The 26,762-nt window shown below is 42.8% G+C and overlaps 1 protein-coding gene across 1 annotated transcript in view; it reads right to left on the reverse strand.

Annotated features, from left to right (window-relative positions):
- Positions 1–26,762, reverse strand: part of MYO3B (myosin IIIB) — a 449,841-nt gene that overhangs the window by 115,131 nt on the left and 307,948 nt on the right. Inside the window, exons 25-27 of the mRNA XM_066575886.1 lie at positions 22,044–22,155; positions 14,777–14,939; positions 13,299–13,379 (exon numbers count right to left, since the gene is read on the reverse strand). Coding sequence (XP_066431983.1) covers positions 13,299–13,379; positions 14,777–14,939; positions 22,044–22,155 — 356 coding nt within the window. The remainder of the gene's footprint in view (positions 1–13,298; positions 13,380–14,776; positions 14,940–22,043; positions 22,156–26,762) is intronic.

A 26,762-nucleotide genomic window follows, 5' to 3' on the forward strand; every position in this document is an offset into this window, starting at 1 on the left:
TGTATTTCATTTTGGTTTCATTAAAGCAACGCTCTGGTTTCAGGATAAAATTCGGTCCCAGGACTGGAGTGGGAGAGAGGTACATTACCAGCAGATGTTCTTCTCTGTCATCCCTCCGATCCACCGATCCCGTGTCCAATTTTTGGTCATCCAAGATGGTCAATGCAATGTTCAGACTACCTAATTCCCCACATTGCATTGGTAGTGTTAAACTACCAATACACTATAGCTGCTTTATGATTGGCCAGAGTAGCTCATGTGATCAGCCTATCAGAGAGCAGTGTGCACTAGATGGGTAGAAAATTGCTGCAGCCATCTTGAACAGCTAAATATGGAGACTGTTGGTGGGTTGAAGAGAAGGCAGAGAAGAACAACTGCTGGTAATATATCCTCCACCCCCTGCGGTCCTAGGACTTAATTTTTGTTCTGAAACTGGAGGGTCGCTTTAATTAGATTTAAAGGAAAATTGTCACCAAGGCAAACCCTGGACAGGTATGTACAGTGTATCCATGTATGTTTTATTCTGAAACGCTGCGGTGTTCCAGAATAAGCATAATTTGATTAAGGACTTGGAATAGAGCTGGAATGGAGGTATAAGTCAAAAGGGCAGTGCCAGCCTTCCCCCGTCCACATCATGCAGACTGATGGCTCTCTTTCTTTTTGTGTATTGGAAAAGAGCTGCCAGCCTACATGATGCGGGTGGGGAGAGGCAGGCTTCTACTATAGAGACCAAGAAGTGACAACAAGGAAGCTGCATATAGAGCCTTATGTGTAAACTGCATTGCTATCTTGCCTTGTCTAGGCCTCCAGCAGTATTCAAAGCTAAAGCTACCTTTACACGAGACGACTGTCGGGCGCAGAAGTGCTTATATAGGAGCAATAGTCCTTCAAGATCCGATATGCAAGATCCAAGCAGGATCCAATACAATGACAGAGGCTCTCAGTGCATCGAGTTGTAAGAAATAGTAGAGTATACCCTGAGAGCCCCTGCCAGTATATCGAGTCTGGCAGCAAGTGAGCGCGCTGTGAAGGGAAGAAGCTGTCTGCAAAATAGAACGGCTTCCCTTTACAGTGCTCAGGGATGATGACAGCATATGAGTGGGGAGGACAGTAAAGCACGCAGGGGTGGTCGGACACAGGGGGCACAGTGTTAGTAAAAATAAAGTATACATAACAGAGTTTTTTTCATGCACTATGCTAAACGACAGAACATATGTCAGCAGCTGTACTGTAGAGAATCCTGCAGACACAGATGGATTTCTCAGCATAGCAGAAGAGGGTTTTTTTTAAAGAAAAATGTACAGAATAGGCTGATAAAACATGTTGTAAAAATGCTTAGAATTGCCTATTTGGTACAGTAAAGAAAAGTACAGTTATTCTTTAACCCCTTCATGACACAGGATGTAAGTTGATCTCCTGACTGTCTGGTGCTTAAGATAACAGGATGTCTTGTGCATTGCACGGGCTCAAATTCAGAGCCCATAGCTTATACAGCTGGCCTCCCGCTGCACCAGCTGGGATCGGGGAGAACACAGAGCCCTATTAAGCCCTTAATTGCCGCAATCAATGTTGAAAACAGCAAAGGGCCCGATGCATATACGCTGAGGCCGCAGTGCCGTGGGGCCTGGGGAGGCATTTCCCCTTCCCTCCCCATCGCCGGCTCACCTCCTCTCCTCTTCCCTCCGGCTGTTTGCAATGAGAGGAGGCGGAGTGGGGGTGGAGCTACGCTCCTGCCCCCTCCCATTGCAAACAGTCGCAAGAGGTGGAGAAAAGAGAAGGGGGAGGGAGTTTAGCTAAACTCCCTCCCACCTCTCTTCTCCAGCAGCTAGCACAGAATCCCACAGGAATCTATGCAGCTGCTGGCGGCGGCGTGACAGCGCCAGGTCGGGCGCTTTTTTCACTGTGGAAATACGCCCCTGTGCACTGATGCATTGTAAGCCAATTCATCAGAAGGGCAGCGTATATCGTCCGGGTGTGAAAACCCAGCCGATATACGCCCGCGTGAAAAAGCCCTAAACTACGTAGGATGCATTACACGCAAACTTAAAGTTTACATAACAGAACATTTAAGATACATTAGAAACTCTAATTTAAGCAGTTCTGGAGCAGCAAAGCATTTTATTGAAATACACCAAGGAGACACTAGTAGTTTTTCTTTTTATGGTATAGAGAAGGTCATCAATGCTAGAAAAACTAAAATTAGTCAGGAACTAGTTCTAAGAAGGGAAGCTTTAATTTAGGAACAAGAGTACCCAAATGATTACATTTAAGAACTGATTTGTTATATATCTATTGAGGTTATATTCGTTAATGTTCGTTTAAGCGCTGTGGAATATGTTGGCGCTATACAAATAAAAATTATTATTATTAGATATGACACATGTCAATCTACATATAACATACATGCATATTAGTGTGGAGATATTTTTGTTATATTCTTTTTTATTACTTGGATAATGTTGGTGTATGCCTCTATTTGCTTCCTTAGATTTGTCTGTATGAATTTATTCAATGAGCATAGTATCCGCATTAGAGATGATACTAAAAACAATTAAAAACATCTGATGACATGAAATCCCTATGCAGAGACTAGCTAACCATAGCAAATAGCAGCAGAATCTTAAGCCTTTTATAGCCACCATGGAAATCATTTCCCACTTAAATTCGTGTTGCATGCTGATTAGTGATGAGCGAGCATATTCACTAAGGGCAATTGCTCAAGCGAGCATTGCCCTTAGCGAGTACCTGCCCGCTCGAGAGAAAAGGTTCGGGTGCCGGTGCGGGGGAGCGGTGAGTAGCGGCAGTCAGCAGGTGGGAGCAGGGGGGAGAGAGGGAGAGAGAGAGATCTCCCCTCCGTTCCTCCCCGCTCTCCCCCGCAGCTCCCTGCCCGCCGGCACCTGAACCTTTTGTCTCGAGCGGGCAGGTACTCACTAAGGCCTTAGTCAGACGGGCATTTTTTTGCGTGATTTGCGCATGCGCATGCGTCTGGCGATTTTTTAAAACCATTGCTTTGTAATGGTATCGGACACATGAGCGCTTTTTATGCGCTCGTCCGATAAATTATAGAACAGAAATCGCAGATCGCACCTATCTGCGATCTGCGATTCCTGTTCTCTTCACTATATGCGCTCAATGGGGCCGGCGGCAGCAGGGCCGACCCCATTGAGAACATATAGAAGACAAATCATCAGAACGATGTTTGCCCATTGAATTCAATGGAGCCGGCAATACAGCCGACTCCATTGAAAGCAATGGGCTGCCGGCGTGCGCTGAGCCAATCAGGGGGCAGGTCTGACTCACACCCCCTTCACACCCACTGCAGGCCGGCCGCGGGGAACTCCGACTGCCGGGAGCAGGTGAGTATGTATATATTTTTTATTTTAACACTTTTCTGGATGAATTGCAGGGAAGGGCTTATATATTTAAGCCCTTCCCGACAATTCATCCCACACTCGCCCGCAGCGCATTGCTTTCAATGGAGTCGGCTGTATTGCCGGCTCCGTTGAATGCAATGCGCTGGACAGCTCCAGCCCGTTTCTAATGAAACGCGACTGGGAGCAGATTTTCGGGCGATTTTCGGGCATCGGTCACGCGATTTGCGGATGCGCATCCGTCATGCGATCCGCAAATCGCACGAAAAAACGCCCGTCTGACTAAGGCCTAAGGGCGATGCTCGCTCGAGCAATTGCCCTTATCGAGTATGCCCGCTCATCACTAATCAGCATGCAACACGAATTTAAGTGGGAAATGGTTTCCATGGTGGCTACAAAAGGCTTAAGATTCTGCTGCTCTTTGCTATGGTTAGCTAGTCTCTGCATAGGGATTTCATGTTATCAGATGTTTTTAATTGTTTTTAATCACATGCATATGCTTTTAAATAGATTACTACTTACATGTCAGAGGTGATCAAGACCCATTCTGTTTTAATCTGGTGTATTGTGGTACTATTTGATAATAAAGGCAAAGTATACTTCACCAGAAGCCGTCTCTCCCTTTCCATTATTTTCAACAAGCTTCTTTTCACCTGTTCTCCAAGCGACAATATTGAAGCATACATTGTCGGTTAATAAAGGTAAGAGTTCAACTACAGTCATGGACTGGAATCCATCTCTCAATGCCAAGCAACAGGGCCGAAGCCTAGGCAAGGCCTGTGACAGAATATTTGCTTGCAGATTTCCTGGACACCATGCCTGCTCCGCTCCCGATACTGCTCTGACTACTCAGCTGTTTAGTGACTTTGCCCAACAGAAGCCCTCTGTCCCTTTACCCTCTGTCTGACCATTTCACCTACAGAGTATTAGCAAACTATCAGGACAGGAGAGGTGAGAGATGTACTGGATGTTGTTAATATATTTGGTTTCCCTAAGTCTTTACTAGAAGTTATTTATCTATGTTAGTGTTGTGTATACATCTATCCCCGCTGTGTACATGGCGCACTGTTTTACATGAACATTCCTCCACAGCCACCCAACAAAAGCATTTCATTGCCTTTTAAGATACTGTCATTTACAGTACTTTGCTTTGGGCAAAACTCAAGCGCTGCTTCCGATATACATAAATCCATTTCCTTAACAAGAAAAACTCATGGTAACATTCTGGTTCTCAGGCAATAAATGATAATATGTAAATGAAGCCTTCTGCTCAGTGACTCATACACTGCATTAAATATTCCTGAGAACGCTCCCGCTGTGAGAAGAAACCATGCAACCAAATAATACAGTACTGAATACACGAAGAGGTGAACCATACAGTATATGTCTGTTAATTCAAGCCATTGTGAAATGACTTTGACTGCACTCTGATAATGTCAAACATTGTGTAAAGCAATGCATTTTGTGTATTATTCCAACTCTAGAATTCAGGACATACTATACATTATCATAGGACAGAGGTTGTCTTGATGAGACGACCCATATAAATGGCATCTGTCACCAGGAAAGTCATCTTCACATCTTGTTATTTCACATATGATTCAGTAAAAATGAACTAGAATACACAATTGCAACCACCCCTTCCCACTGCAGGGCGTAAGTTTACGTCCTGGCAGCCTGGTACTTCCCGCAACAGGACGTAAACTTACGTCCTGGAGATAGCGCGGGATCATATGTGATCCCGCGCTATCCCGCAGCGGGAGCCGGCTGTCAGTCACAGCTGGCGTCCCGCTGCAACAGCGGGGGGTCATCGGAGATGCGCCCCTGCTGTTAACCCCTTCCCTGCCGCGATCTAAGTAGATCGCGGCAGGGAAAGAGTTCACAGAGGGAGCGCGGCTCCCTCTGTGTCTCCGGCCGGAACTCGCGATGTCATCGCGAGAGCCCGGCCTGTCACCATGGCAACAGGACGCCAGACACTGGCGTCCTGTATTGCCTATGCCTATAATCGCTGTACAAGCGATAAGGCATGGCAGAGCAGTAGCTCTGCTATGCCTTATGACAGCGATCATCAGGGCAGTGGTTAAAGTCCCTCAGAGGGACACAAACAGTGTAAAAAAAACTAAGATTAAAAAAAGAATTAAAAAAATGTAAAAAAAAGAGTAAAAAAAAACATTTTTTAATGCTTTTTCTCAGATTAGCATAAAAAAAGGTAAAAAAAAAATAAAATCCCACATATTTGGTATTGTCGCATCCGTAATGACGCGTACAATAAGTTGCACATTCTTTTGACTGTGCACGGAAAAAAACGCTAAAAAACTGAGGCAAAATGCTAATTTTTAGCATTTTGCCTCACTAAAAACGCAATAAAAGTGATCAAAAAAGCCGTATGTACCCCAAAATGGTACCAATAAAATCTACAGCTCGTCTCGCAAAAAATAAGCCCTCATAGAGCGCCGTACATCAAAAAATAAAAAAGTTACAGGACTTTAAATGCAGCAATTTAGAAAAAAAAAAAAGATTACCCAGAAAAAGGGTTTTTATTGCAGAAAAGTGGGAAAACCTAAAAAAAAATGTAAGAATTTTGGTATCGTTGTAACCGTACCGGTCCGCAGAAAAAATGGAATGTCTCATTTATGCTGCATGAGTACCGCTGTAAAAAAAAATAAAAAAATCTGTGGCAGAATTTATGCGTTTTCTCTCCCTGCTATCATTAAAAAAAAAAAAAGTTTTACAATATAGTCTATGTACCCAAAAGTGGCACCGATAAATACTGCAGTTTGCCACGCAAAAAACAAGCCCTCATACGGCCGCGTCGACGGAAAAATAAAAAAGTTATGACTTTTGATAAACGGAGAAGAAAATCCGCCAAAAATTGTTGCGTCCTTAAGCCCAAAATAGGCGGTGTCATGAAGGGGTTAAACAGTCTCCTAAGGCCAAAAGTACACAACAGTATTTTCAGGCCATGTGCTGAATGCACTGATGCCCAACCATTAGGAAGATAAGGGTGGGTCAGTAGGTGTGGTGAGCCCTTTACAGGCAATGTCTATACTGGAGGATGCGGAAAAAGAGGTGCCAGCGCCCCTTGCTCACGGTAGCATAGAGTCCACTTAAGAAGAGCAAAACGATGAAGAGTAAGAGGAGGTGGAAGATGATGAGGTTCTTGACCTAATATGGTGTGAAGTCAGGGAACATCATCATAGCAGGTTGGAGGGGGAGGAGGAAGAGGCGTATGTTGTGGGGCAGCATCCTTCTGAGACAGGGAGTAGGGTGTCACAGAAAAACAAGGGTTATACAGTCACCATCAGCTACTACTAGTTGCAGGAGTACAAACATCAGGCCCATAGCTAGGTCTATTCACAGAAGCCTGGGCATTGTTTGAAACCATACATGATGACAGAAGAGTGGTCATCTGTAAAGTCTGCGGTAAGCATTTAAAAATGTGGCAAGTACTCCTTGGGGGGCCACCTGGGCAAAAAGGCAAACAGTCACCCTCGTCCTGCTTCCTTTTCTGCTGCTATAGCTGCCTCTTCCTCCATCTTCCTTCCTGTTCATGCAGTAGCCTCTCACCACAGAGAGGCAATTTTGTCTAGTGCCAGTAGCAGGGCTGGTTCAGGCCTCTCCTAGTCAGGGAAATTACATATCCTAAATAGATTTTAGGCACTGGGTTGGAGCTTCAGGTGTTATAGTCACACATCTGGAGAGTAGTGAGAGAAGAGCCAGGAGTCAGCAACAGGAGGTCTCGATTTGCAGTATAGATGGATGAGGCAGGTAATGTAGTTAGAAGGGAAACCAGGGGTCAGCAACGGGAGGTCTTGGTTTGCAGTACAGATGGATGAGGTGAGTAACATAGTCAAAAGGGAAGCCAAAAGCTGATATCAGGAGGTCTTGTAGAAATAGCACAGTAGTCAGGGAAGAGCCAGGGGTCAGCAACGGGAGGTCTTGGTTTGCAGTACAAATGGATGAGGCAGCTAACGTAATCAGAAGGGAAGCAAGGGGTCACCAATGGGAGGTCTCAGTTAGCAGTAGAGAGGGATGAGGTGTGTTATGTAGTCAGAAGCAAAGCCAGAAGTCGATATCAGGAGGTCTTGTAGAAATAGCAGAGGAGCAAGCAGAAGTAGAGCTTGATCAATCAATGCTGTGGAGCAGAATAATCACATGCTGGTGCAGTGGCAGGGTCAGGCTTTTTTAATGAGCCCAATCAGGGTCAGGACAGGAGGCAGGAACTAGATATCTGGAATCATGGAACAAGGCTGAGAGTCATGCAAGGGAGCTGTCCACAGGCTGGCCCAGTAGTGCGAGCTACTGACTTGATTCCTGACAAGCACACTGGTTCAGTGTCGTGAAAGTGGGGGCATGAAGCTGAAAGTCCTCATTTCATGGTATCCCCCAAGACTCGCAGAATATTCCAATAGTCTACCATTCTCAACCCCTCCTCCTTCTCTTCATCCACCTCCTCCTTCAAGCACACTGTACATCGACACTGATATTGGTATCTCACAAAACCCAGCCTCCATATGGTGCTGCATGTTGAAAGCGGCACCTTACTGTGCTAAAACTAATCTGTCAAGAATAATATTGCGCTTTATTCGGGGGGATAGAAGGCTAAGAAGAAACTGGAAAACTCTCACGGGACCCAGGGAGAGTGGAGGAATGGGAGTCCCAAACATCTCCCTATATTACAGAGGAACACTGACTAGACGAATATTAGAACTGACCCGCAGCAACACCAAGAAAAGATGGGTGATAATGGAACGGGACTCAATTCCATATAGAGGATCAGGCTTATCCCCATTCACGGAGGAGATGGTAACAGCATGGCTTGGACAGGCGACCAAATCGGGACTGATTAAAAGACCTGGTCCATTGACTCCACTGGTAGGAAATATAGAAATCCCTGTATTTTTCAAGGGCTCTTCCTTAGTGATCATGATAGTACAGGACCAAATAGGAGATATCCCAAGATTCAGAGATCTAATTACAGGCGACGGCATAAAGACCCTGAATGAGATTTTGGGTAGTTGGGACCCCCCAGCCAGAGCATGGTACCAATATCTCCAGCTGTGCCATTACGTTAGATCTCTAGGAGGGGCTCGGTCTATTGGGCTATCTATGACACCATTTGAGAGCCAATTCATTTACAACTCAACAAAGGGAAGCAAAATCTTAGACATTTATAACTTCATATTAGGAGAAAACACACGGGGCAGCGGGACGGCCCTGGAAAGGGAATGGGAAAAGGAACTTAACGACACACCCTCCGAGGAGGATTGGACAAAAGCATACATCCTAACACAAAAAATTACTATCTCCAGTAAATTCCAAGAATTAAACTATAAGATCCTAACGAGATGGTATAAAACACCGGCGAGGCTGGCTAGAATTTACCCACATTACTCGGATATTTGTTGGAGATGCCAGACAGAGAGGGGCACCTATATCCATGTCTGGTGGTCATGCTCGTTAATAAGCCCACTGTGGCGGGAGGTGGAGGCCCTCCATTCATGGATACAGGGGGTAAATACACAGGTGACCCCAGAGATAGCGCTGTTGTCAATATTTCCTGGATCCTTGGCACAGACCAAGAAATCATTGTTGAAGTTTTTCATCATGGCAATGCGCCAAATAATACAGAGAAAGTGGAAAACCTCCTCTCCACACTCTAGATTGATGTGGTTGGAGGCAATAGACCAAATCCAATATATGGAAGAGATCTGCGCTAGGGACGAGTTGCGCTACAACAAATATATGGCGACTTGGAGCGCCTGGACTACACAAAGAGACAAAACGGAGATAACCACATGGGTTCTGAATGGAACAATCCCTCCACCCCGTACAAATATTGCTATGCCCTAGCCACACCATCTTACCTCTGATGGGGCCGTTTGAAATTGAAGGGACGGACAGGTCGGACCCCCCCCCCCTTCCCCCACCTCACACCTCCCTGCCTGCCTTCTTCCTCCCCAACTCTCTTACTCCCTAATTTTCCTTCTTTCTCTTTCTCTCTTTTCTGCACTGCAGACCCTACACGGGCCTCATTTAACATTTATAACATAGTAAATAATTAGCTGTTAAACGGTTCTTACAGTTATATAATTTCTGCAGAAAATAAGTAGATTTAAGAACCGGAGATATTCATGTAAAAGCAAGTTTTATTGTGTTATTGTTTAAAAGAACATTTTATTGATTTAAAGCTGCAATTGGGCCACAAAAGAGGGCCGATGCTGTTATTCGTTATGCAAAAACAAATAAATACATTTTGAACCATAAAACTAATCTGTCTAGGTAAGTGCAGCCATACCGTCGAAGAGCTATTGATGGATGTGCATGCCCAGGCTGACACGTACAAGCTAATGCCAAGCAAGGTCATTTGCGACAATGGTGCCAATCTGCTGGCAAATTGGAAATTTACAGACATACCTTGCTTGGTCCACATAATGAATCTGTCAGTGTTACACTTCCTAACCAATTACCCAGGTTTACATCCAAATACAGTTTCCTGGAAAGGCCAGAAAACTGTTTTTGCACTTTTAGTGTCAGCGGTTCACCAAAAATTCAGGGAACCACCAAACCATCTCATCTGTTATGTTCCTACATGGTGGGATTCTATGTTACATATGTTGCAGAGGCTAAGCCAGCAACAGAGAGCGATTACAGAGTACCAGATGCTGTATGCCATTAGCAAAAGCTGTATGGAGGTTTGGTACTTGACGCCTTTGAACTAGCTACAAATCAAGGATGTGTGTGCTGCTTAGACTGCTTTGAGAAAGCGACCAAAATGCTCAGTCGTGATGATGTAGTTATTAGTGTGACCATCCCTGTTGTCTGCCTGCTGGAACAGAAGCTACAGGGCCTCAAAGACAGTGACATATTGCTGTCACAGGAGGAGGAAGAGGAGGAATGGATTCCATGCTCACAACTTTTAGGCCAGTCCGTCATTACTGAACACCACAGGGAGGATGACTTTGGGCGACAAAGGGGGCATCTTTTCCAGCATATTTCTCGACCCATGGGAGAAGTATAGATGAGGAAGGCCAGGAAAAGAAAGAAAAAAAGGATGAGGAGGCAGATAATATAAGCCCAGAGGCAGGGGATGGGGCTACGCATAGGACATTTTATCCACCTCAAACCCCAGCTATTCTCCATAGATGGTGTGACCCGCCAGAGGATACTCATAGACCTGACCCATAGGAATGTGGGCTTTCACCAGTAGGCACTTTGAGGCATATGAGTGCCTTTATGTTGCAGTGCTTGCAGAAGGACTGTCACATAGCCCACATAAAAACATCAGATTATTACTGGGTGGCCACTCTCCTTTATCCTTGCTACAAAGCCAAAATAAGAAATCTCATTCCAGCAGTAGAGAGGGACCTCAAAATACAGCAGTATTAGAACATACTGTTAAACAGATTGAGCAGAGCATCTTTCCATTACAGCAAGGATGCATCCACAAGCAATCTCAGCTCTGTAGCTTATGGTGGACAAATAGGAAGCCACCGCAGCAACACCACTACCTGTGGAAGGGAAAATCTAACAGAGGCATAGTTTTTTTTAGCCCATCACAGCCTGCAAAAACACCACGTAGGAATCACAGTCACGGGCAGGACTTATCCATGATGGTCCAAGAGTATGTCACCTCCCCTATAAATGTACTCAGGCACGGTGTTGGCCCCTTTGATTTCCATGTGTCAAAGCTGTAGGAGCCATCTAAGTTTGCCCAACATGCATTAGGTGCTCATCTGCCCCACTACTAGTGTGCTATCAGAGAGGGTGTTCAGCATCGATTCTTGGCGAGTCAGAGAGGGTGCAGCAAGTCCACGAAATGTCACACCTTCCAAGGGGGGGCGTACAAGTACATGAGATAAATGTAGGAAAAATTGTGGTTATAGACGCAATCCCATTTAACTCAAAGAGGCACGAGACATGTTTTTGAGCTTGACTCCTCTGTTTTTATAAAAAATGAATTAAGCATATAATAATAGACACATTTCTGGCCCACCATGTTTCCTCCTCTTCCTACTTCCTTTTTCCCCTCCAAAACTAAAATATTTAAAAAGCACGAGAAAGAGCTATAATGATTTCCCTTGCAGAAGGTCCGTGTTTGGGTCTTCTCTTCACCTGGTATAATTTTTGCTTTTAAAAATTAAATTTAGTGTTAAAAAACACCACCCTTTTTGTCTTCCTTGGTATAATTTTTGGTCTGGGAGACAATATTTTGTTTTCATTGACACCCCTGTGCTCTGAGTGACCCCCTACATCACTGTACACAACGTTTACCATTTTTTTTAATGAGTATAGTGCTCCCCAGATGTGTGACTGTATTCACATGCAATTTGGGTGCTTTGGCTGCATTAGGGGCCTTCTCTAAGACAAATTAGTGAACCAAAGTTTTACTCCCATTGTCTTTAATAGAAATCGGAATTGGGATATCCCGCTTTACGATGATTTTTGGAAAATTGAGTCGATCACTCACAATCCAATTATTCCAATAAACACTCATCACTACTGATAGCAAATTCCCTTAAATGGCCACTTTACCTGCAAAAAAAAGTATTTAAATAAAAGATCACTATCTCATCTAGTAATGGTAAGAGAGTAGTGCAAAAATGTCAAGTGAGAACAGTTGGCTTCCAATTGAGTTACCTTTTTTCTCCTAACTGATCATCACAATTTACCGCAGAACTCATGACTTCATTTCAATATGTCAGTGAAAATATATTTTGCTGCAACCCTGTAGTTATCTATGCATTCCAACTTTTTTTTTGATTTCAGGATCTCAGTTACTGTGTGATTCTATAAGTCATGTGAGAACTGGAAAACTTGAAACTTTTTTTTTTATCAGATCATTTTTACTGAATTTACATTTTTGAATATAATAACCCCTTAATTTCCATACACTTATACACGCATAAGCATAATATACATAAAACATATCATTACCACACCCAAACAATGCAATTAATCATAATCTTCCCCATTCCCATACCATAAAAAAATGTAGACACAAAAAAAACTATGCGATCTGCACTTGATATGAAGTATCTAACTATCCATTATATATACATATCAGACCATTTTCCCCAAATTTCTTTAAACCTAATCAAACAGCTTCTTTTTTATATATCCCCTATTTCAAAGTTATACCCTCTATTATCTTTGCAACAAAATCTCCTACTGTTGGGGGGGGGGGGGGGGCAGGCTGCCTCCTAACAGGCAGTAATTAGCTTCTGTGCCTGATACAATCTTCTCTAAATTTCCAAAAGAATATGCCCATCAAGGCCATCAACAATACCCAATATACGAAATCTGGGATTAAAACCAATATCAACAAAATATAATTTTTACTATCTCATTTTACATAATCCCAGGCAATATGCATTAAATCTGCATCATCCACATAACATTTCGGACAGTCTGAGGTAATCACGGATGTTAAACAACTTTAACCCCTTCAGTGTCAGGTTTACTATTACCATATCACTATATTACCAAATCGCTGAGTATGCAGTGAAAACCTTAAATGATTTCAGATGACAGCTCAGTGCTCTGCACATTTCAGCATTAGCGCTGTCCACGGAAATCTTCTAGGGCTAGCTGCATGCTCAGTACAGCCAGCCCCAGAGATTTTCCGGGCATGCCACTAAAGGTGTTAATGGAGTACAATTAACTGTATGCACTAAATACAACTGCAATACTCCTTGACTCTCAGATAGAGAGATATCATTGAAATTATATGCAACACTACAGCTCCTATCAAACAGTGCAGCACAGCCCATTTGCTTGTTTTCATGCTCATTGTCACCTCGGCCGCATGTATAGAGCAGTATTCCCATCTTGGTCATGACGGGCCAAGATGGAAATACCCATGTAACTTCCATTAACACAATAAACTGCTCATAAAACCATTTGATGAAGCCTGCAATGTATTACCTGCTTGAATAACTACAGCAGCTATATTTCTTCTGCTTCTTAGTTCCTGGAATTTCTTTCGACTATTATATCCTCTCCATGCTGAAATAAAAAATGCCTATGTTAGGTTTGCATATTCGTGTATCACCACCACTGTAGTCAAAATGTGATTTTTGAGCTGTATGTGGCTTGATTTTCTCTTATGCCTCTCTTGACCCTCCAACTTCATTCACTATTGTAACGGCACTGCTTTAGTTGGCATGTTTGTATGTGCACAGGTGTGTTTGCAGGTAGCTGTTATACAAGATGATGAACAACTACATTGCACTGATTGTTAGCCAACACATATAGTCTGCTTAGGTTTATAGATAAGTGTATGATAACTGCAGACAACAGAATAAGGGGTATATTTTATTTTGCACCAGAAGATAATCGTAGAGTAAGACAGGATACTTGTGATCTTTTTTTCTTTTCCACCATATCTGTATACATTGCTCTATATACACCATCTTACCAAAAGTAATTGGACACCTAAAACAGAATACAAAAATAGTATTTACTTACACATGTTAATATTTAGTGGGGCTCCATTGGCCCTAATGACATCAGATACATTCCGTGGCATACTTTCTACTAACATCTGATACCACTACTGCTGGTATTACCCTTCATTCATCCTGCAAACATCTGGAAAGTCCTCTCAAAGAAGATGCATCGGCCCGTCTACAATGGTGGAAGGAGTGTTGTCATTGGACAGTTGAGCAAACAAAGAATGCTCTATGGAGTGATGAATCAGATCAGACAAATCAGATGGACGTATATAGGTGTGAAGAATACCTGGGAACACCTCTTGCCTGAGTGTGTTGTGCCAACAATTAAGCATGGATGAGGTTCCCATATGGTCTGGGGGTGTTTTACAAGGCATGGTCTTGGTCCGTTGGTTGGAGTGACAAGAACCATGAACACAGAGGTGTACCCTGACATCCTAGACAATAATGTGCTGCTTATAATGTGACAATACTCTGGGAATGATCAGCAACACTTCTAACAAGACAACGTGCCTTGTCACAAATCCAATGCTGTTCTACATTGGTTTGAGTATATGGATGTTCCACGTTTGAACTGGCTGCAGAGAGTCCCAACGTGAACCCTACTGAACATCTTTGGGATAAACTGGAGTCAGGAAATATGCATCCATCTTTTTTTAGAGAACTCACCAGATGTTTGCAGGATGAATGGAGGGAAATACCAGCTGAAGTGTTTCAGATGTTAGTAGAGAGTATATCATTGAGTATCCAATGTCATTAGGGCCAAAGGAGGCTCACTAAGTATTAACACAATTAAATAAATACTCTTGATTCTTGTTCAGTGTCCAATTACTTTTGATAGGATAGTGTAGAATGTGAAGCTGCATCACTGATTAGAAGGCACCAAGATGTTTTGCGGCAACACAGGTCATAGAACCCCCAATTACAGTTAGACACTACACTCATATTTACCAGCTTGAATACAAGTAGCACTCTTTTTCCTCTTGTCTTTAACTTTCTTATATCTTCTTGCACCAAGCCATCCTTTGGTATAAGCCTGCATCACTACTACCCGTCCAATGACTTCCCGCAGTAAGAGGTTTAGCTGCTCAACGTGATAGTATTTCAGGAACACCTTTAACAGAAGAGAGAAGTATGAAGGTTAGGGCATGGTTTTCCTGTCTGCCTGGCCCATGCGGACTCATTTGAAGGACTGCCTGCTATACATACTGCTTATTGATCTGCTGCTGGTAAAATACGTAATGCGGAAATAAAGTAAGGTAGATGTGATGCCTAGTAGTTACATCCATGCCACTGGTCAATCACACTTATTCCACACCCAGGAAGCGTCTACATTGGAGCAGCATGTCACACTCTCTTGAGGGGCATGGAGTGAGGTATGATTTCACCTATGTCTGTACTAGTTATAATGTTCTATCTTTGATGGGAGATTTGCTTTAAATTTTTGGCTAGTGTATGTAGTAACCACCAGTTTTCTCCAAAATAATATAGGGGGCGTTGTAGGTAGATTATAGATATGGTAAACGTGCAAAGTATGCTAAATGGTGGTACAATCCAATCGAGCATCCTGAATAAATTAACCTATGGGTTCCTTCACATTAGCGATGTTTCGTAGCAAGTAACATTGTGAGAAAAAGAAATCCTACTGTAAAAGCCATAAAATAAGCCCTAGCTGCATAGAAAAAAAAATAAAAAAAATACATCACCTAACACTTGCTGTTAACTCCACTGTGTCTTCTCTGCAGCTCCCCAGCATTTGCTTGTAGTTTTCTTTCAGCGCTTCCTGGTCAGGGGTTCAAATTCCCTGACATCAGGAAGGACTGGCTGTGATTGGTTCTTGAGCGCGATGGCTCAGCCAATCAGAGCCAGCGCTCGATGAACCAATCACAGCCATTGCATATCGCATTGAATGGCTGTGATTGGTTCATCGAGCGCTGGCTCTGATTGGCTGAACCACTGCGTTTGAGAACCAATCACAGCCAGTGCTTCCTGGAGGCAGGGAATTTGAACCTCCAATCCAGGAAACAATGACAAAAGACTTCAAGCAAGTCTGCCAAAGCTTCAGTGGAAGGGGGGGGCAGCACCTTTCAGGTGCTGTATTCTTTTTTTTTCTGCAGCTAAGGCTTATTTTTGGGGCACGGCTTGTATTTCAAGTGCCCCCCTGAACCCCTGAAAATCCTCGCCTGTGGGGCTGCAAAGGCATGCTACTTTATAGCGACACAAAATCGCCATGAGAAAACACAACGATATCGCACAGATTACCAATGTGGTATTGCTGCGATTTTCTTGCGGCAATATCGCATCACCCATGTAAAAGAGGTCTAAATACCATCATTTGCAGCAATCAGTAAGAATGTGCTTGATTTCATAGTCAGTTCAGGGTACTGGAACTTTAACTCTTAAAGGAAATGGCCTATTTTGGGTTTAAAGAGGCAACGATTTTTGGAGGATTTTCATCCCCCCTTTTCAAAAGCCATAACGTTTTTACTTTTTCATTGACATGACTGTATGAGGGCTTGTTTTTTTGCATGGCAAACTGCAGGTTTTTGATGGTATAATTGTTGGGTGCATATAACATATTGTAAAACTTTTATTAACTTTTAGAGAACAGGGAGAGAAAATATCAATTCTGCAATTGCTTTTTTTTTTTACAACTTTAATCCTGCAGCATGAATGACATGATAATGTTTTTCTGAGGGCTGGTACGATTATGTCGATACTAAAAGTATTTGTTTTTACTTTTAGGTTTTCCATTCTTGCATAACAAAAACCCCTTTTTTGAGATTTTTTTTTACATCGTGTGAGGAAATAGCTCGGTAGCGTGCGAGTTTCACGATATTTAGAGACGGAACACCAGTGAGTGCAGTCCAAAGCAGGCGTGACCTGCGTTTATTTTCTTATAACAGCAAAAACCAAAAGTCCAGCCTTAGCTTCAGGCAAAACAAATAATAGTCCAGAATTCCAGAGCACGTAAAGAGGTGCAGCGCACAGCAGAGCTTCTCCTTGTCCAGCCGATCACACAGGCTGCCAGGGTCCAGCAGCCATCTTAGCTCCTCTGTGTCCGTGCACCTGCTTTTTATGTGCACCCTTAGTCTGGCTCAGCCTCAGCACCTGGGCTAATTGGCCTTGCCCACATCCTGGAGTGGAGGAGGTGGAATGAACAGCCCCACTACTAACCTGCAATCCATTCCAAAAAAACCCAGGCCCGGATATTTTTAAAGCACAGATCTCCAGCAACTACTTGCTGGAGACCACATTACACTCCTGGTTTCCCACGTCTCCAATAGCGGGACATGACCTTCCTCCAGTCCCCTTATGCATAATACCGGAACGTAGCGACCATCCACCACTACACCCCTCAGTACCTCACAATCGCTGCATTCAATGTCCCATGACTTTTTTATTTTTCCATGGACGGAGCTCTGTGATGGCTTTTTTCTTATGTGACAAGCTGTGGTTTTCATTGGTACCATTTTGGGGTACATACAGCTTTTTGATCACTTTTATTGTATTTTTTTGGCAGCCAAATTAACAGAATAAGTATGTGGCCTCCGTTTTTTAGTGTTTTGGTTTTTAACATTTTTCGCCCTACAGTATAAATAGTGTGTTCAATGTATTGTACAGGTCATTATTGATATGATGATACTAAATACATGGGTTTAAAAAAAATGTATACAAACAGTGGAAAGTTCAAAGAAAAAGGTGTTTTTTTCACTTTTTTTTTACTATATATTTTTTTTAACATTTTTTATGTCCCTGTAGGGGACCTGAGTCAGAACAGCTCTGATCACTATGACAATGCATTGCAGTACTTTAGTACTACAATGCAGCATCGCTTACAATAGTGATTGCATGCTATAGCAGGTTCAGACACCAGTGTATAGCGTCCAGTTCCCAAGGCAACCCATAGACCCTCCACAATTACATTGCACACTCTCTCTGTGAACCCTTTACATGCTGCAATGTGCATTGATCACGACATGAAGGAGGTTAAGGGATGGATGGCCTCAATAATCCCCGCTGTTGCAGCGGGAGTTCGGCTATCAGCCACAACCAGCTTCCGCTGTGGGATAGTGCAGACTGACTTTTGAGCTCACACCATCCAAGTTTACGTACTGTTGCATTAAGTACTATGCGCCCAGGACTAAAAACGCACGTCCTGTAGCATTAGGGGTGAAAGACTATGGACACCCTTGACATGGAAATAATGATTTTTAGGTATGTTAATGGTTATCTTCAGTAATTTAGGCTCTACTAAGTAACAGGCTACAATCGTCATTCTTTTTCAGACCCCTAATTAACAGTAACCTGCTACTAGTTCCAGACTTTTCTCACGTGGATGCACCCCTCCCAATAATACATACTGTATGTCCACAATGCTGCTGCCTTCACCAGCCCTCATGTACTAGCAGTACACATCTTTATTCTTGTAGTGCGTTCCCCATTTATAGCCCATGGGGGATCTCTTCTCCCTTGTGCTGACACCGCTGCTGAGGAGTGCATCATTTCCAGTCTGCGAGAGGTGCTCTCCTCTCTGCCTATACACAGCCTATATGATTCACGGCTCCACAGCATACCGCCTCATATGCTCTTCTCTCCCTATCTACACTATGATACAGTACACTTATACAGGCTGCCTGTAAGAGGGCCAGCTTTCGTGTGCGGCCCTTGACCCCAACACAGCACTCCACTTGAGGATGGTGCAATAACTGAGGCGGACACAGAACAGTGGAATGTAACAAAACTTCACTCCAGCAAGGACACAAAGTGCATTGGTTATACACAGTGGCACATAGCTTGGTGGTTACGGGCTCAAATTGGCACACTTCTTGGGAAGAACCCAGAACTTTGAAAGTGACGCTCAAACAAATGAAAATTTATTGAAGGCAATCCATTATTGTCAAATTGTGACATTTCAGTCTGATCTCTAACATTCCTCAAACCATTGGATTGCATCTGTAGATGAAATTGGCAGTAACCAGTGATAGTATTGGCACTATACTTAAAAATGTAGTGTGTAGAAATGCTGCTACTATGCTGATCTTAACTTTTCCTGTGAGCTGAAGTCTGTTTCTTTGTCCAGTTTTGTTGCATTATGTGGCCATGGCTGCTGGCTTATTTGGCCGTTGTGGCATGCGCTTCAATCCTCTTCCTGGCCGGCGCCAGTCCCTAGCATCTATACTACTGTGGTTGTTGCCCGAAGGGTGCATTCTCCCACCCATCTTCTTAAAGGGCCAGGGCGCACCTTATATCTCACTTGTCAACCACTGCAGACATCTGCTTATATCATGCATTCTTCACCTGTAGAGGGTGCCTACGGTCACTTCCGTATGCTCAAGGTGCTAGAAAATAGTTTCTGACTCTCCGGTTTCCGGACTTTGGCTTGGTGATTCTGACTACATTTTGATTTTCGCTCCTGACCCAGACTTGTCATCCTGACTATACAACTGCCCGCTGTCTGTCGAGACTTTTGGCTTAATCTACGACCATACTATTGTTTGCTGCCAGTCCTGACCTTTAGTCTGATCTAGGACTATGCTACTGTCCACTGCCAGTCCTTACCTTTGGCCATATCTGTAAATATCACTCTATATACATTATCTTACCAAAAGCAATTGGACACCTAAAAAAGAATAAAAAGTAGTATTTACTTACACATATATTTAGTGGGACTCCCTTGGCCCTAATGACATCAAATACTTTCCGTGGCATACTCTCTACTAACAACTTCAGCTAGTATTTCCCTCCATTCATCCTGCAAACATCTGGCAAGTTTTCTCAAAGAAGATGCATCGGCCCGTCTACAATGGTGGAAGGAGTGTCATCATTGGACAGTTGAGCAATCAAGGAATGCTCAATGGAGTGATGAATCAGATCAGACAAATCAGATGGACATACGTGGGTGTGGAAGATGCCTGGGAACGCCTTTTGCCTGAGTGTGTTGTGGCAACAATTAAGCATGGATGAGGTTCCGTTATGGTCTTGAGATGTTTTGCTTGGCATGGTCTCGGTCCGTGGGTTGGAGTGAAAAGAACCATGAGCACGGAGGTGTACACTGACATTCTAGACAACAATGTGTTGCCGACAATGTGCCAAAACTCTGAGAATAGTGAGGAAAAACTTCTAATGAGACAATGCGCCTTATCACAGATCCAACACTGTTTTACATTGGTTTTGACGATATGTATGTTTCACGATTGGACTGGCTGAACAGAGTCCCGACCTGAACCCAACTGGACATCTTTGGGATGAACTGGAGTCAGGAAATATCTTCTTTGAGAGAACTCACCAGATATTTGCAGGATGAATGGAGGGAAATGCCAGCAGAAGCGTTTCAGATGTTAGTAGAGAGTATGCCATGGAGAGTATCCAATGTCATTAGGGCCAAAGGAGGACCACTAAATATTAACACATTTAATTTTCACTACTGACCCAGACTTCTCATCCTGACTACACAACTGCCTGCTGTCTGTCAAGACTTTTGGTCTAACCTATGACTATACTGTTGTTTGCTGCCAGCCCTGACCATTAGCCTGATCTACAACAATGCTACTATGCACTGCTAGTCCTGACCTTTGGCCTGATCCATCCTGCTAAACCTGCTCTCCCTAACTCAACCTTTGCCTTGTTCTCCATGCTGCAGTGTGCAGCTTGCCCCAAGCCACCCTGTCTGACTACACGACTGTTCACACCCTCAGGCACTGTGGCTAGACTTCTAGTCATGTCAACTGCCACACTGCTGGGACCATTTTCTAAGTAATGGCCTAGAGATCCTGCAGCAAAGCCCACATCCCAACTGGTGTGGTTAAAGGTGAAGACCCGAGTTTCTCAGGTATTGCCTCAGGAATTAGCCCAAAGCCAAACCAGCTTGTGTTACACTGGATCCCCGTCCACTCTGTCTGACATGTTTTATGTGTTCTACCTGCATCAAATAAATGAGGCTGAGATGCAAAAACAAGTAAAAAGTTAACTTTTTTTCTAATCTCATGCATTTTGTGAGCAAACCATATCAGTAATTTCATGCCTACTAGGAGTTCTTTGGCTGGCATGGAGTTTGGCGTGATTTTCTTTCTTCATCTAGTTGTCTCCTCAGCTGACCTGCTAATAATCCAGGGCAAGTGGCTAATTTAATAAAAGCCATGGTGAACTTTACCCATCACCAGGCTGGAGTGTCATTATTTTTAATCTCTTCAGCAATATTAATGCCATCTGACACCCGACTTAATGCTTAAGTGAAAGTGCTTGAAATGTTATGGGTTTGTTCAATGCCGTCCTTCATAATTTACTTTCTTTTAGCTAACTAGTGAAGGTATTGCTGAACTGTTCTTAAAAGGTGATATCTGGATTTGAGACCTTGTGTGGATTCTGGAAATGCCCCACATTACTATCTATACCCTGACTGACTTCAATAATGACAAATATGTATGTTCTGTTAAAACCATCAGTATAAAAGTATCAATCGTAGGGGGTGCTACAGAGACATTTCTTCATCTCTCATTTGCAAACCTGCATAGCATGACCTATAACATTTCCTCCACCAACTTTGTGAGATAGTACTGCTCCAAACCCACATCAAATGTCTTGCAGCCAGCCAACCAGAGCCCTACTATGCACTGATGAAGGTCAAGAACCCTGAAACAGCTTCTGTAGATGGGAGATTTTTCTTCTAGAGAAGACTCCTTAATTATATTCCAGGGTCTGTTAAAAGTTCAGACATTGACTTACAAGGAAGCTACTTTCCAGTAGGTGGTGCTTCAAAAGCATTTTTCCATTTCTAATTTGCATATTTTATTTCCCAGGTTGCAGTGCATGGCTTATGCCAACTTGGACAACTTGACAGTCTCCACAAGGAGAAACAGTATCCCAACAAATCACTGTTCTATATCAATGGTACATTATATATGTAATAGAAAAAGCCATCCATTGAAATAGACACAGGGGTATAGCTACACCAGGTGCAGATGTACTCCAGTAGTCACATTCAGCCCTTGGTGGCAGATGGGACTCAAATGCTCCTCACCAAATGAACAATGCCAGTAAAATAAGCAGCACATTTTAGCAAATGGGTCGGATGGGCTTTGTTATTTCTTTAGCTTTGGGAGCTTCAAGTTACACATCTGTATAGTGGCCTACAGAGTATAGGGAATCAGAGGGTTAATAGGTGCAACCCAAAATGTCATATATGGTTAACCTCATAGAAATATAATCACAGGTTTACCTTGGTTCTTCCAAGAACCCACTTTTCGAGTTGAACTTTTTCTAGAATTGTAGCACAACTTTCTCTTGTTGCTGGAGGATTCTGATGGGCTTTGAATGCAAGATAATAATACCTGTAAGAAGATAAGAATAATGCAGGCATCCGTTGTTCCAAAATTGCAACAATAAAATACTCTCTTGCAAAGTTAGATTAAAATGACATATTTTCTCGGTTCTACCATGCAGTAAAGGAACAATATTAGAAAATCTTAATGTTAATAAACTCCTGTGATATACAGAGTCTATACTGTCATTGAATAAAACATCTACAATATGTGTAAAACTTTTAAAGCTTTTGTGGACCACTTATTTGTCAGTTACTTTTTACTTTATGTAACCTTGACATATTGTTAACTAGACTATCACCAGCCTGCTGTTGGCAGATCTTTAATTCTTCTAATACACATATAAGAGCCACATTATCTATCCATACTGCAGTTAAGCTTCATTTTGTACATTGATGAGAAAATATACATCATGGATATAAGTTGGAACCAGCATTATTGGCTAAGTTGCTGAGCTGAACCACACACCTTGTTAGGGCAATTGCCCTACAGAAAGAGTGTGTCAAGTATGAATAGACTTGTTGGTGGAACGAAAGACAATTAATTCCAGAGCTAAGCATGGGGACAGGACGGATGAATGGGATATCTATGGTTAAATGTAGGTGACTAGAATGGACTACTATAAAGAATAATGATAAGAACAAGGTATCACCTGGTATGCCCAAACCAAACAAACCACTCAAGCGGAGCACCCACCTTAAAAAGGGCAACCCCCACAATGGAAGAAAAGCTGAGTCCAGATCTGAGATGAATTTATAATTTATACAGGAATGCTGAGCACAGAACTTCTGTATACCATTTAGTACAGAACTGCTGAACACAGCTCTACAGTTCACTGACTAGGACACAGGCAGTATAACCAGAATCCTTTGTACAAAGGATCCGGTTTAAATGCCCTCACAAAGAACCTGATAGGATGACTGGGCTGAAGGACAACTCAGCCAGCCTATCAGCATTGGAACTAAAGGGATAAATTAATCCCTTGGTATCCAGCACCAATTGACACTGCGCAGGCACTGTCCATTACATCACGTGTTCTGGGGCTGACGCTGTGACATCCTAATTATGGGTCCTAGTCCATGATGAAGTCATGTCGCTGTCAGCGCCATGACAGACACAACCCACGAACAAGAATGGTCCTATTTCCAGAAACTATTGTACCACTGAAATATATTTCTCATCAGGGCAGAACATGGTTGGGGAAATCTCTGTAAAGTGTAATCAAATTTTGGTATGGATATACATGGTTATATGGGTAATGGATGTATGCTACCTGCAAACACTGATATACACACTTCAGTTGGTTTAAGGTGTAGGTAGGGATTTGATTAAAAAGCTTCCAGTAATCCTACTTACCTGACTCTGTACAAACCTAAACGCATTTTAAAGATGACAATGTTGTCAGGCCAAACACAGTGCTAGTGTCCCATATTGTCATGTAATTCTGTCACGTAATTCTGATGTCTGACAGCCTCAAAATCACTCCACAGCCAAAGAAAGCAAGCAGGATGCTTGGCTGCATAGCTAGAGGCATTACCAGTAGAAAGAGGGAGATTGTGATCCTGCTGTACAGGGCTCTGCTAAGACTACATCTGGAATATTGCATTCAGTTCTACAGACCTCATCTACAGAAAGACATTGATAACATAGAACAAGTCCAAAGATGTAGTACAAAAATAGTGGAAGGTATCAAGACCAAAGCTTATCAAGAAAGACGAAAGGGATGTTTCACACAGGAAGGAATTAGTCAGTGCAGACATCTCTGCGTCACAGTGTTACCCCTATGGGGCTTGAATTCCACACCTGTTAAAATCTGCATGCTTTACTTCAAAACTGCTAGATTAAATTCCAATGCACCGTATGTGCCATCTTTTCCAGACGGACGATTTTGTGCACCGGAAAATCGTCCATCTGAACAAATGCATTGGAATCCAATGCTTCAGATGGTCGCAATTTTCAGTCGGCGTTTTATCACGGCAAAATCGCTGCGATAAAATGCTCGTGTAAGGCTAGCCTAATTGTGGACCCTATGAGATGAAGTGTCTAAAAATGGGAAGCAGGGCTCTACTTTGCTGATTGCCCAAAGACCCGCTTTTTTAATAAAGCTAGCCCTGACCATGCAGGTATATTACATCCACTAGTCAGCTTATTAGTATACTGTATATACTTTATAGAACAGATTGGAAACAAGAACGTTTACTTGACACTTTGATATTATATGATGAGTACAAACAATTACATTCTGAGACTTTTCCTTATAGTTTGCGCTTTATTCTTAGAGAAATCTTAGTCCTTCCTGACTTGAGGTTCTATATCCCGAGATGTGAGACTGACAAGCCCTTGCTGAATTTGCACACATTATTTTTGTGCTCAGAGCCATAATTAAAGCTTTGAAAAGGTTTCTTTAAGTGAAATATTGGGAATAGATAAATACATTAGCCAGTGATCCATGAAATTCCTCAAATATTCAGAAGAGCAGATGAAATGCTAAACAGATTGACACTTCTTTGTTCATATTCAAAAACCCATTAGGCAAGAATGAACAAGAGTATAGTAAATCTGAGGATATGAAAGATCCTTAAGCCCAAAACTTAATTGCTACTTTGATCCTTTTTAGTCCTGTACAAACAAAATAGATGAGTTTAGCAGGTTTCCCCCTGGTATCTATAGACAATGTTTATGTAACAATTGCAGTTTTATAAACTATTAGTGCAGACGGGTGCAGAAAAAAGGAGAATCAGTGGTTTTCAGACAGGGAGAAAATTAACTTTGGGTATTATTTCAATCAGCTGTCCATCTGGTGGCTTGTGTTTCCTTTATCATATCCAGGTGGTTGTTTTATGTCTTCACCTGCTAACACCTAACCAGCTATACAAATTGGGGAAATTTACTAAGCCCGGCATTTCCGACACTGGGCTTTGCATGATTTCCCCAGGCGCATAGTGTGCGGAGTGCATCAAGAGGCACAGCCCTCTTCATGTATTCAGTGCATTCCCGGCAACTCCATGTGCCTGCACAGAAAGGTACACCTGTTCCCAACCTGCTGTACATTTCTAGCATAATTTACGCCTATTTCTGGCATAGATTATACATCTGTCAGTCCAGGCGGACATGTTTCCTGCTGACAAGCCACATCCACTTTCCCTGAAAATGGCGAGGCTGCCGCATAAGGCTGAAAAGTTGCAAGACTTTTGCACCAAATTTTGCAATTTTTCTACACCAGGTTTTTGTCATAAAGCTTTCTTAAATGTCTTCCATAGTGTATAATTCAGTAGGTGGATACAATGCAGACACAGCAAAGTCTTAAGGGTAGAGGTTGGGGATTTTTTTTCGATTGATAACCAGAGGTGCTCCGCTCAGGATTCCCACTCCTGCTTATCAATAGAAGCAGACAGTGCTGACAACATTGCAGCAGTCCAGTTTAGTACTGCAGGCAGAGCTCCCATTGGATTCAATAGGAGCCGTATCAGCAATACCAAACCGGGTCCGCTGCACTATGGACAGTGAAATCTACTTCCTGTATTGTCTGTGCTGACAGCAGCATCGTGAATCAGCTGATCATTGGGGATCTCAAGTGGATGACCCCTGTCAATCATATATTGATGACCTGCCAGCACCGTTTGATCAAGCTCTACTTGCCTGTTCCTCTGCCGTTTCTGGAAGACCTCCTGTTATTGACTTCTGGCATCCTTTCCGACTTCGCTACCCGTCTCATCTGCAAACCGAGACCTCCTGTTGCTAACTCCTGGATCTTCTTTGACTATTCTCCAGGCCTGCGGCTATTACACCTGTGGCCAGTACACACACAGTATAACCAGGAACCTGTGTTCAGAGGAGTTGGACTAAATAGCACAAGAAGCATCTGATTGACTGGCTGAACTGAGAATCATCCCAGCCAGCCCAATAGCAAACCAAACTAATAAACTTACTGACTTGCTAGCTGAGCCATCAATCATCTTAGCCAGCCCAGCAACTGAATAGCAAAAAGAACAATTAACTCTCAACTGCTAACACCGAATGAAACATGCATGTGTAAGAAGGTGCATCACTTCGCAGACTAACCTGGAAGTCATGGTGCAGTTAATGTTATGACAATAGTATTACATGCCAACTATTCAAATGATTAACTATCCATGTTACACATGGGCATACTTTATCAGAGTCTTTGTTTGTAATAGCTCTATGTTCTGACTGATGGAGGGGTCTTGAGCAGGAAACCACCTTCTATGACGTTCTTAAGCTCTTTAAGTTGTCCACACATGAGATAACTGATTGCAGGAGGAGGACAGGAAAAAGTAATAGCTGAACAAGAGATCAGCATGTTGAAATTCAACTATCAAGTCCTTCTTTCCAATGACATAGTAACAAAAGTCTTATGTCCATCCAGTTCAGCCCATTCCCACCCCCAATGTTAATCCAGAGTAAAAAAAAAAAAAAGGTAGAAGCCAATTTTCCTATTTAAGGGGAAAAAAATCCTTCCCAACTTCAATCTGGCAATCAGAATAATCCCCGGATCACTGACCTTTCTGAAGTTATTAATGATTATAACATAATATTGTAACACTCAAGAAAGGTGTCCAGGCCCCTCTTGTACTCTTTTATCGAGTTCGCCATCA

This window comes from Eleutherodactylus coqui, chromosome 8 (assembly GCF_035609145.1).
Source record: "Eleutherodactylus coqui strain aEleCoq1 chromosome 8, aEleCoq1.hap1, whole genome shotgun sequence".
In the NCBI taxonomy this organism is placed as follows: Eukaryota; Metazoa; Chordata; class Amphibia; order Anura; family Eleutherodactylidae; genus Eleutherodactylus; species Eleutherodactylus coqui.